Here is a 12,477-nt window from a genome sequence, read left to right on the forward strand (position 1 = left end):
AAGGCCAGCCCTGGGAACGTTAGATGAAGTCGAGTGAGCGGGGAGAACACAGCACCTAGAGTCCTTGCACAGAGGACTGGACACCATGGCCATTGGGCCTGTCCCGTGGCTGGGCCCTCTGCTCCTGGTTTCCCTCTGGGGGTCCTCAGCTCCAGGTAGGAGGATCCTGAGTGTCAGGCAGGGGGTCCTAAGGGGGCCTGGCCTGACTCTTTCCCCTCCATGTCCCACAGCTTCCCTCCTTAGGCGCCTAGGTGAGCACATTCAGCGGTTTCAGGAGAGCTCTGGCCTGGGCCTGAGCCTGGACACAGGAGGTGTGGCCCTCCCAAAAGAGGGGTGGCTGGAGCAACCACTGGACCCCTTCAATGCCTCCGACAGACGATCCTTCCTGCAGGTGAGGCCCGGAGAGGGGGAAACCACTGTGTCCCCTGCCCCCCTCCTTAGTCTCCCTACCCTGCCCCTCGGTCTCTGTTTTCCGTTCCTATCTCTACACCTCTGTCTCCCCATCCCTCTCCCCCTCAGTCTTATCCAATGCCTGCTGTCAGAATCACTTATGGCCCTTTAGTCTAGCCCCTCTGTTTTTTTGATTTGCCCTCTAACTCCTAATCTCCCCTTCTTTTCTTCAGCCTCCCACTTTTTTTGTCCCTCAGGTCCTGTCCTTCAGTCTTTCCTTTTCCCTGTCATTCACTCTCACTCCCTCACTGCCCCTCAACACCGCCCCCGCATCCTTCAGATTACACACTAAACCCACCACCAAGTCTCAGTATGGAGCAAAAATCTGGACCATCTTTGGAACCAGACCTGGCTACCAATAGGCACTTGAAGGTATCTACTGAATGAATGAACAGATTTACCATTTTTCACACCTACTCTATCCACAGTCTCCAGAGGTCATCTCACGTAGGCCCTATTCCTAAATCCATCTGCATTCATTACTTATTCTACAATTATTATTTCAATATATTGCAAGTGCCTACCAAGTGCTAGCCACTATTCTTGACCCTGGGGATATAAGAGTGAAAAAGCTGACAAAAATATCTGCTCTTGTAGATCTTACATTCTAGATGAGGAGACAAAGAGGAGAGAAATGAACACGTAAATAAACAAGCCTATTTCAGATACTATAGGTATACAGAGATCCATTAGGGAGAGAGACTGGAGCGAACAGGGAATAAAGAACAGGTCAGAACTCTCACAAACCCATTTCTTCTTCCCCATCCTACCTCTTAGCGGTATTGGGTAAATGACCAACATTGGACCAGCCAGGATGGGCCTGTATTCCTGCATCTGGGGGGCGAAGGCAGCCTTGGGCCTGGCTCAGTGATGAGAGGTAAGATGCAAGGGTGAGGAAAGACATAGATGAGTAGCTGGTGGAGGCCAGGAAGGGGAGTTGCATATTGCAGTGCTATGAGGTCTGAGGGTTGCAGGAGTTGACACCCACTTCACACACACCCCCTCTGGACGCTTCACAGGGCACCCTGCAACCCTGGCCCCAGTCTGGGGGGCCCTGGTGATAGGTCTGGAACATAGATTTTATGGCCTGAGTATACCCGCTGAGGGGCTCGATATGGCCCAGCTCCGCTTCTTGTCCAGCCGCCATGCGTGAGTAGGGGTAGGGAAAGTGTTTGGGGTCATGGGACTGAGGATGTCTGTGTTTTGGCATCTCTGCATCTGTGTCTCTCTCCTCCACTGCCCGAAGTTGACCTCTGAGTCTCTGGTCCCATGTTTTTGTCTCTGTCTTTCAGTGTCCTGTTCTTTCTTTCCCCATCTCTGGGTCTCTCTCCTTCCCTTTCCCCCAACCCCCCCTTCCACTGTATTCTTACGTTTTGCTGTCTCACTATGGCCTGTTGGTCCAGACCACCAGCATCTCTTACCTGGATGACAGAGCCTCCTCACTGGTCTCCTTGTTTCTGCCCTTGATCCCTCCAGTCTATTCTCCAGATGAAGCAGAGTGCTCATTAGAGCATAAACCAGATCACCTCTCTCCCGGCTCAAATCCTTCACATATCTCTCATCACACTCAGAGTAAAGACAAAAGCTTTGCAATGGCCACAAGGTCTGATTGGCTCTGGCTCCCCAGTTAACTCTCTGATCTCTCCTACAGGCTAGATTTTCACCCAAACTGCCTTGGAGGTTTTCCCTCTCCCACCTAGTCTGGAAGAGAATGGTGGAGGCTTTCCAGATGGGTCTCCCCTGACCTAGGCACTCATGAAGAAATGAGTTTGTGGGCATGCGGAGTCCTCAGAAATACCTCATGAGAAAAGAGCCCTAGCTTCTGGCCAGACTCCCTCCATTCTCCATTCCCGCCTATACAATGGGGGAATTTTCAGGGATTCCCGGTGTTGGGGACTGACCCAGCCTCCCCTGTGACCCTAGGCTGGCCGATGTGGTCTCTGCCCGCCTCGCACTCTCCCGCCTCTTCAACGTCTCCTTCTCCAGCCCCTGGCTCTGCTTCGGAGGCTCCTATGCCGGCTCCCTGGCTGCCTGGGCCAGGCTGAAGGTCCCGGGACTCCTCTGGGAGGACTGGGGGGAGGGAACTTGGACTCCGGGGTCCCCAACTCAGATAATAGAATACCTGCCCACCACACTCCCTCCTCCCACACTCTCCTTTCCGCCCAGAAGAGCTTCCTACAATCTGCCTTCACGGGAGTCCCGTGTATAGAAGGTAGGGACTTGCCTAAGATCACACAACGAGTGAGTGACACAGGGGCGGGAAGATATGGGATCCCAGTCCCTAAGCCCCCAGGCTGACAACTTCTCCTCCCTCAGTTTCCCCATCTCATTTTCGCCTCCGTCGCCTCTTCCGCTCCGGTGCGGGCCATACTGGATTTCTCCGAGTATAATGATGTAAGGATGGCGGGCGGTGGGTCCGGGTGGGAAGGAGGGCCTCAGTGGTCGGAGTCACCTGATACTCTCCGGCGGTCGGACTTTAGGTGGTGTCTAGAAGCCTAATGAACACTGCGATTGGCGGATCCCTGGAGGTAGGATGTGGGGCCCAGTCCAAGCGGGATAGGGAGAGAGAAGAGGCCTTGAGGATGGGGGCCAAAAGAAAAGGTTGAAGCTTGCAAGGTGTCGGGGTCTGAGGGACTTGGGAGCCCCGAGAGGTGGGTGGATTTGGGAAGAAGGCGGGAGCTGAAGATGGGTCCGGGTACCAAGAAAGGAGGAGACCCAACAGGGGCGGGGCTGATACGGAGGCGGGGCCTGGGGACAGACGACCCTATCAGGAGGCTGTTCCACTGTGGGGCGGGGCCTGGGGGACGACCCGGAGGAGGAGCCGGAAGAGGGCGGGGCTTCGGGTCTGAGTGGCGTTCAACAGACACCGGGATGAATCTGGCGCCGGGAAAGTGGGGAGCCCAGGGAGGATGCAGGTCGTGGAAAGGGAAAGGCCGGGGCCCGGGTCCGAGTCTTCGCCAACGCTGCCTCTCGTTCCCAACAGTGCCGGGCTGCTGCGTCCGCAGCCTTCGCGGAGGTGGAGCGACGGCTGCGCGCGGGCCGCTCGGCTCAGGCAGCGCTGCGAGCGGAGCTGGGCGCATGTGGGTCCCTGGGGCGCGCTGCGGACCAGGCAGAGCTGCTGGGGGCGCTGCAGGCACTCGTGGGAGGGGCAGTGCAGTACGATGGGCAAGCGGGAGCGCCGCTGAGTGTGCGACGGCTCTGCGGACTCCTCCTCGGGGACCGGGGCAACTGCAGCAGCCCTGCGCCCTACCGCGGGCTTCGTCGGGCAGTGCAGGTGAGCACCCCTGAGCACCGCCAGGCGTCGGCAGACAAGGGTTCCTGCTCCACCTCCGCTGTGTGATCTTCGTCAAGCGTAAAGCCTTCTGCACCTTACTTTCCTCATCTGTAAAATGGGTATGACATCTCATAGGGACCTCGGAGGTGAAATGAAGTAGGGGCATGGGAAACACTCAACAGGGAGCCTGGCACACCGTATGCAAATGTTAACGACTATGCTTACTATCTAGCTTGCCTACCTTGTTCTGGCCTCTTCCTGGAGCCTGCAACAGCGTCTAGCACACAGCAAGCTCTCAATTAGTATTTATAGAATGAAAAACGGTAGCCCTGGGGACACAGTTCTCCTAGAGACCGGGCTCCCAGCCTCGGAATCCACAGCTACAATCCAGCTGTCACTTTTCCAGCGTTTTCTGCACCAAGTACTGTGCAGTGTGCTTCACATTTATTATTTCATTGAATTCTCACAATAGTTCGAGGTAGGCACAGCTGAGGAAACTGAGATCTAAGATATTCTCACATGTCCAAGATCTCACAGGTAAGATGTTCTTGGTCATCTAGTACCTTAATCTCTAACCCACAGGGACCTAGGTCCCCACCACCTCTGACGACTGAATCCCAGGAGAACTCAGGGACTCACTCTTCTGACTGCTGACTTTTGACTTGTAGGGATCTATGGCTCCATGCCCTGGCTTGATGGGGGGAAGGGAGGAATGTATGTATGTATGTATGTATATATGTATATTGTCCCCTAGGTTGTCACACACAGCCTGGGTCAGAAGTGTTTAAGCTTTTCTCGAGCAGAGACAGTGGCACAGCTGAAGGTCACAGAAACCCAAGTGGCCGGCGTTGGCGACCGGCAGTGGTTGTACCAGACCTGTACCGAGTTTGGCTACTGTGAGTGACTGGCCTAACCCTCACCCCCAAAACATACATTCTGTGCTATGCCCAGACAAGCCATCTAACAGGTAGTCTGGACTCGTTTTCATTTCCATAGGACAACTAGCCGGACTGCTGGGCCTCGTTTAACCTGCAGGTGTGGGGTGTGGGGTGAACAGCCGTACTAGAGTGTGCATGTGTGCTTGGCCCTCACGCACCTTCTCGCTCACACACTTAGCCCTCAACATGAGTGATCGTCCCTTCAATCTTCTCTTCATCTGTGTGCCTGTCCCAGGAATGGCCCTACCCTCTCCAGTTACCAGGCTAGAAACCCTAACAGTGCTTTGCATGCCTCCTTCCCATCATCCCCATAGCTTGTCATCACTGAGTCTTGCCCACTCTTTATCCTGGACAACTCTGCAGTTCACCCAACCCCTTTCTCTTCCCACCTCTGCTGTCCTGGTAGGGACCCCCATGCTCTCCTGCCTGGATCCCTGACCCAGCCTCTTCTCTGGTCTCTAGGACTTCCCTTCACCCATACAATGCAACTTCCTCACAGGGCTTTGCATATTTTGACACCCACCCCCCCCACACCCCCACCCGGCCCGATACACCAATCTTCCTAATCCTCAGACATTTCCTTGGATTACTTATCTTCCCCTCTTCACACAGTTTACTCGTTTTCAAGTCTCAACACAAGATGTCCCCTCCTCAGGAAGGGAGGCAGATCTCTCAAGATAAGTCTGCCTCCCTGCGCCCCACCCCATTAGCTCCTTGTTCTTCTCCTTAGCACTTTCCACAGTCTTACCATACATTCTTTATTGCCTATCTCCCCTCTGGACTGTGAGTCCTGTGACAGCAAAGCCTGGGGCTGTTGTGTTGTCACTATGTTCCCAATATATTGTTCAACATATATCTGACTACATGGTAGGTGCTCAAATAAATGGTGAAGGAAGGAATGAATTAATGTGAGACTGAGAAGTTAGATTTACCCTGAAAGCACAGAGGAGCTATGGATATTAAGCAGGGGTCCAATTTGTGCTTTCAGCACTGCAGGCTCCTTCTCACCTCTAGACCTTCGCACATGCGGTTTCCTCTTTTCTTTCTTTGTTTGCCTCACTCCGGCTAATTCCTTAAGGTCTTATCCCTTGCAGGATGCTGTCCCTGAGCCCACTGTGCTCCCTCTGAGACGGCCCCACCCCTACCCCAGGCCTTTGTCCATAACAGCCCTGATCGTTCTGGGCCATCACTGTCTGGGGCTGAGTATGTCTCTGACAGGAACCATGAACTTATTGAAAGGAGGGTCTGGAGCTGTCTTGATCATCAGTGGGGAGAGCTCTGTAAATGATTATTAAAGAGGTAGGGGGCTGGCTATGTACTCCACACTTATGGATACCTCTCTCCACAGATGTCACCTGTGAGGTCCCTGGATGCCCTTTCTCCCAGCTCCCAGCTCTGCCCTCCCAACTAGAGCTATGTGAGCAGGTGTTCGGGTTTTCAGCCTCATCCATAGCCCAGGCTGTGTCGCAGACGAACTCCTACTATGGTGGCCAGACCCCAGGGGCCACCCAAGTGCTGTTTGTTAATGGTGAGCGTGCTATCAGAACCTGACTCCTTAGTGTCTACCTGGCCCCAGCTCAACACACCATTCTCTCCTTTCTTTCCAGGGGATATAGACCCCTGGCATGTGCTAAGTGTAACACAGCCTTTGGGACCCTCAGAATCAGCCCTTCTCATCCCTAATGCTTCTCATTGCTTGGACATGGCACCTGAGAGACCCTCAGACTCCCCCAGCCTCCGCCTAGCACGCCAGGTAAGCGAGAAAAAGCTCTGGGTGATTTGCACTGTCACTTGCATACTAATTTGCATGTTCCTGCTCTCTACTAGTGCTGGAGTCTGACTGTCCAAATTCTCTCCACCTCGCCACAGAACATCTTCCAGCAGCTGCAGACCTGGCTTGGTCCAGCAAAGAAGAGCCAGGTTAGGGGTGGGGTCTGAGCCCCACATCCTCACCATTCCCCGTGTGGCCACCTCAGTCCTGGATGTATACACTTATTGGACAAGAAAAAGCTTGTTTTGAAAGAGGAAATTCCCAGGAATTCGGATTTAGCACCTGTTCTGCATAAAACTGACTTGTGTCTGCAAACGTCCTCACTCCCAACTAAAAGTGCTTTGTTACAAAGAGTTATGTGAATATAAGTGATTCTTCTCATCGTGAATATTGTTATTTTAAATGTCAAAGAAATATGGCTCTTTATGCTCATCTCCTCCCCCTGCAAATCAGCTTCTGTCTCAAATTCTGCTCAGCTCCTGGACTGGGCACCTTGCTTCATGTCTCTCTCTGGACCTCAGACCCTGACCTGTCTCTGCTTCTCACTGTTTGTCTCACTGTGCCCTCCTCCCTCAGTCTCTTCCTGTCTAACTTGTCTCTGTCTCTAATTGTCTCTCAACCTCCTCCTGTTTCTCTGGATATCTTTCTTTCTGTCTCTCTCTGTGTCTTAGTCTGTTTCTGTTGATTTCTCTGTGTCTGTGTCTCTGTCCCTGTCTCCCAGTCAGCATCTCCTCTACTCTCCTCTCTTGCTTGCTCGGTCCTTAGTTATCTCCACTGCTCTACTCCTGTCTCTCATTTCTGGTGCCTGTGTCCCTTTAGTCACTTTCTCTCTCACTCTCTCTCTGCCTCTATTTCCCTCTCTTCAGACTTTCCGTCTCTCCTTCGTTATCGTCTCAACATCTCTCTCCCTCAGGCTCTGTTTCTGTTCCTTATGCTCTTCCCCACTGTCTCTATTTCTCTTCCTGTCACTTAATCTTTGTCTTTCTCTGTCTGTCTTTCAGTTTTCCATCTTTTTCACTCACCATCTTTTTCCATAATAAAATGTCACTCTCGGGCATTTCCAGCTTCCAGCCCTGGGGATTTAGGGTTCTGGTCAAACCTTCTAGATGGGGACATCCCCAAGTTCTAAGAGGTTGGGCCCAGTACCAAGGGGTCTGACCCCAGTACTAAGGGTCCCGCTTAGCCTGCTTTAGCACTGCCAACAGTGCCCTGTTCAGCACCCAGAGCCGCAGCCACCAGGAGCAGGAATTAGCAAGTCAGGGCGACTGAGTGCCTCTGCGAAGCTGGGAAGTGGAGGAGAAGTAAAGACAAGTCAGGACAAGGGTTTGGGGGCTGGGATGGTAACAGAAGCCATGAAGCCCATTCTGTGAGGAAGTCACTCCCTGCCTTTCTTGACTCCAAACCCTGAGGAGTAATTTTTTTTTTTTCTTCTGAAGATTAATCCCAGCTCACCGGGTGCTACCCTGTACCACTTACTGCTCTTTAACCACAGCCCCTCATGCTGAGGTCTAGCCTCAGTGTCTCCCTTTATATATTTAGCATGTGCACCATGGTCTGATACATCGTGGGTACTCAGTACCTATTGAGAAATGAGAGAATGAGGTCAACCCTCAATTCTTCACATACTTTTGTTTTTCCTCTTACTTTGCTGGATGCAACTTCTTTCATTCTCCTTTGCAAACTTCTTCTCCATGTATTATTCGAATGGGTTTGGGTTTGGTGCTGGGCTACCTTCCCTTAAGTATTCTCAGAGCTTCCCTACCAATGTGTCTGTGGTACCAGGGCTAGCTCTCAGGTATTCCAGAATATTGATTACCTCAGCCTTTGAGGGTTTTCTCTGGAGGCCCTTCGGCCAGTGAAAAAAGCCGGGGCTGCTCCGCACCTGACAGGTGCAGGTGTTTCTGCCTCTTTCCTCTGAAGTTGCTCAATCCGAGTCTCGACGCTGCCACCCTTCTCAGATCTAGATGTTTCTTTTCCGGTCCAGATAAAGGCCCCTGATTCTGGGGGCGTAGTTCTGCTCCGGGTCAGGGCCAACCACACAGTGCGCGGGGCGGGTGGCATTTCAGGATCACTCCGAGGCCGAGGCCGGCGGCGAGAGAGTGCAAGTTCGCATGTCTCATGTCCTGGGATCTGTCCGAAAGGGTCTCCAGGAGCGCAGTATACCCGCAAGAGGCGCGCGCAGGGGCCGAGTCCTCGGAGCCCTGCTCCGTGGCCGCTCCGTGGTCAGTTCCGTGGTCTGCCCGCCGCCAAATCTGGCTTGGAGCATCTTCTCGTTGGCCCCCGGTCTTCCCTGGGTAGGAGGAAGGACACCTCACTCCGGGGCTCTGATCGTTTGGGGTCAGAACTGTAAGTTTGAGAGGGGCCCCCAAGAAGTAGAGTTCATTCAGGCCAAATGTTAAGTTTTTCTCTTTTTCTTTTTCCTAACTCCGCGATAGGGGAGAGTGAAATAGGAAGAATGTGATGTTTTTAATGTTAATTTTGGGTTGTTTTGGTTCTTTATGTTCCCTTTTCCCCACCCCCAGAAGAATTTGAAGAAACCGTTTTATTTCGTTTTCATTTAATTATGTAAGGAGGAATGCCCTGGCTATCCAGCGGCCGGTTAGCTCAGTTGGTTAGAGCGTGGTGCTAATAACGCCAAGGTCGCGGGTTCGATCCCCGTACGGGCCAAGCTGTGTATAACGAGGTCACTTTCTTACATTTATACACAGGCGAGAGTTCTGCCAGTTTCAGCTTCACCGCGATATCACAATTAACGTGTGGAAGACAAACCTCTCGCTGAGAACTTTAAAAAACTTGAACACACGCCTTTGATGTCCCCCAAGGTTGCGGTCCTGTTTTGACTCCCATCTGCAGGGCGAAAGGTTAGCAGGGAGGGACCCAGCAAGGGAAATAGAGCTGCTTTGGGCATATTATTTTTCCACTGGGTAACTGATTCTTGCAAAGAAACTGACCCTATTGGATTATTTTCGTCCAAAAAAACCCTGGGAAACCATCCACACTTTCTACACTTCCACACTTGGATCTTAACTAGTTCTGCGAAAGATGAAACAAGATTTTTTATATGACCTGTGAAAAAATGTATTAATATCAACACTAAGAAAGAAACAGCTTTGCCAATTGTCTCTTTCTAACAGGGAAAGAGCTCCCAATGACCAAACCTGGAACAGTCTGAACAACAAAGAGTGTGGTTTTGGATTATAGAAGTTACCTTTTTGTAAGAGACACTTACATTTATACTTTGGGATAGGAGAGGGCTTCTAAAGGAATAAGACACAACCGCGCTAAACATAAGGGGAAATTTGATAAATTTAAGTGAAATGAAGAACTCTGTTAATCCAAAAAAAAAAAAAAACAACTATAAAGTAATGAAACACAGAATGGGAGAAGATATTTCCAATATAAATAACGAACAGGACTAACATAAAAATATGCTTTAAAGAACTTTTATGAGTCCATGACTCTATGAAGTCTATGACTTCTTGAGAGAGTGAGCCAGGCAGAAGATGTTTGTCTTTTATTTAGCTTAAGACGTCAAACACAGCGTCACCTCGGCTTCATTCTTTCTTAGAAGCGAATCACTAAGCCCAGCCCATAGTCAAGGAGAAGGCAATCAGACTCCACCTTTTGATAAGAGGAGTGCCAAAGAATTTGTGGAAATATATTTCTTTAAAACTACAGCAACCAGCTTTATTAGAAATTAGGAAAATGCAAGTTATCCTATAATTAAATACTACTGATCTTCCACCAGAATTACTAAAATTAATACAACAAGAAGTACTATTTGGCAAGGATGTGACATAATAAGAACTTTCATCACCACTATTGTCTAAAATGATACAACTACTTTAGAAAACAGTTGGACTCTGTCTACTAAGTTGAAGATATACATACCCTATTATCCTAGAAATATACACAAAGGAAATATGTGCACAAGGAGATTCATATAAGAATGTTCATAGTAGTATTGTTTGTATAGCCAAGAACTGGAAACAACCTGAATGAACCTTTACAGTAAATTGGATACATAATGTTGAAAACTATTCAACAATTGACAATGAACAGATCAGAGCTACACACAAAAATATGGGTGAATCTTACAAGCATAATTTTGTGAAAAGAAGACAAAGGAAACATTTAGTATGATTATACTTATATAAATTTAAAAACCACAAAATTATGATACATTGTTTAGGGATGTATGTGTAGATGGTAAAATGTATTAAGAATGTAAAAAATGATTACCATAAAAGTCAGGATTGTGGGGGGGATAAGAAGAGTGTGGAAGGCAGGGTGAGTGGAAGGGACATACTGAGGGCTTCTGGAGTGCAGCAATGCTCTTTTTGTTTTTGCTCCTGAGTAATGGTTAAATGGGTGTTCAATTTATAATTAATTGTTAAGTTGTAGAAATAAAGTTTTATTTACTTCTCTGTATGTTTATTTTGCAACAAAATGTAAAACTAAGCAAAGACAAACAAGGAAGCTTTCTATGTCATCAATGTGTAAAGATTTCCAAAATATATTGTGAGGTACCAAAAGCAAGACCCAGAACATATGAATCTATATATTTACATGCAAGTGGTAAAGAAACTCCAGAAGGTTAAGTAACAAATTAATAATAGTAGAAACCTATGGATGATGGAGAAGAGAGAAGCAACCAGGTAGGTGAGTAACAGGGATGGGAAGGAAACTTTTAACTGTTTAACTATTTATACATTTTTTAACTCTATGAGTATATTACCTTTTCAAAATACAAAACAACCAAATAAATAAAATTTCTTAAAAGCACTATTCAGAAGCCCTATAGGAAAATGTGTCCTCTTTAGAACAGATTCCCACTCCCTCGCAGCCTCATGTATTATCTTCATCCAGCCTTAGCTCCAGTAGCTCAGGAGTCAGGGTTTATTCCTGGACAGTGGAAGGTCTGGAAAGTGGAACAACTAGTGATTACACAGATGAACATCTGCAGGTCTCCAGATAGGATTAGAAGTATTAGGTGCTTAGTCCTAACTGCAGGGTCAAGCTTTAAGTCCTTGCACAAGCACTGACAGCAATGGTGGGTCACATAATTAAACAGAAGACCCACGGTTAGCAACTCAGTCAGGTTTGTACACACACCCACAACAGGGAGCTATGTGAATGGAATTCAGAACCTTTACCTATGAACAGACCATTCCTGTCCCCTTTCAGGGTTAAACACTTGAAATTTGCTTGTACATCCACCTGTGGAAAAACTCATTTATTGTACCCTGGTAGACCATCCATTCAACATGTATTCAACAAATTGTTAATGAGTAGCTGCAATTTAACATGTACTCCTCGAGATACTGGGACTAAACCTGTGAACAAAATGGGCAAAACTCTATCCTCATGGAGTTTGCATTGTAATGGGAAATGGAGACCAATGAATAAGTAAAATGTATAGTGCAGTAGATGGTGATAAGTATGAATGAAAAAGTATAGCAAAAAGATAATAGGGATGGCTTCTTTTTTCTTTTTATTGTCTTGTAATTTTAAATATGTTGAACAGGTAAGCCTGCACTGAGAGAGTGATATCTGAGCAGACCTGAAGGATATGAGGAAATGAGTTAGGCACGTATTTGGGAAAGGGTGTTTCCAGGCAGAGGAAGCAGCCTGTGCTAAGGACCAAGGCAGGAGTATGTCTGACTTGTCTGAGGAAGAGCAAGGAACTAGAGAGGATGGTGGAGGGGAGGAGGGGACGGCTCTTGCAGGCCACGAGAAGCACTTTGATTTCTTTACTGAACAGGAGGGAAACTCTTGGAGAGTTTCAAACCCTTGGGGAATTTTGCACTACTTCTGTGTGTAGAATAGACCGGAAAGGGGCAAGGATAATACAAACCAGGGGACCAATGATGGGTCTATTGCAAAAATTGAGGTGATGGACCAGAGAAACGCCTGAGGATCTACATACTGGAAATGTTCCCACTAGCCAGCTGTGGTCACAACCACTATTGGCCACAGGGCAGGCTAAGACTCTGTTCTTTCTTCAATGAAATGAGGACTGTTTGGACTTCACCTCAAATTGT

At 48.8% G+C, this 12,477-nt stretch overlaps 1 protein-coding gene and 1 non-coding gene across 2 annotated transcripts; both read left to right on the forward strand.

Moving 5' to 3' along the window:
- Positions 1–85: 85 nt before the first annotated feature.
- PRSS16 (serine protease 16) lies at positions 86–6,600 on the forward strand. The gene is made up of 12 exons (XM_067755808.1): positions 86–155; positions 231–391; positions 1,228–1,327; positions 1,470–1,599; positions 2,374–2,497; positions 2,767–2,844; positions 2,931–2,978; positions 3,434–3,724; positions 4,479–4,620; positions 6,011–6,190; positions 6,270–6,415; positions 6,532–6,600. Exons 1-12 carry the CDS (start codon positions 86–88, stop codon positions 6,598–6,600), a joined length of 1,539 nt encoding a protein of 512 aa, XP_067611909.1.
- A 2,426-nt stretch (positions 6,601–9,026) lies between these two features.
- TRNAI-AAU (transfer RNA isoleucine (anticodon AAU)) lies at positions 9,027–9,100 on the forward strand. The gene has a single exon. It is a non-coding gene; the product is annotated as a tRNA-Ile (tRNA).
- Positions 9,101–12,477: the final 3,377 nt, after the last annotated feature.

The sequence above is a fragment of the Pseudorca crassidens genome, chromosome 10 (assembly GCF_039906515.1).
Source record: "Pseudorca crassidens isolate mPseCra1 chromosome 10, mPseCra1.hap1, whole genome shotgun sequence".
Lineage (NCBI taxonomy): Eukaryota > Metazoa > Chordata > Mammalia > Artiodactyla > Delphinidae > Pseudorca > Pseudorca crassidens.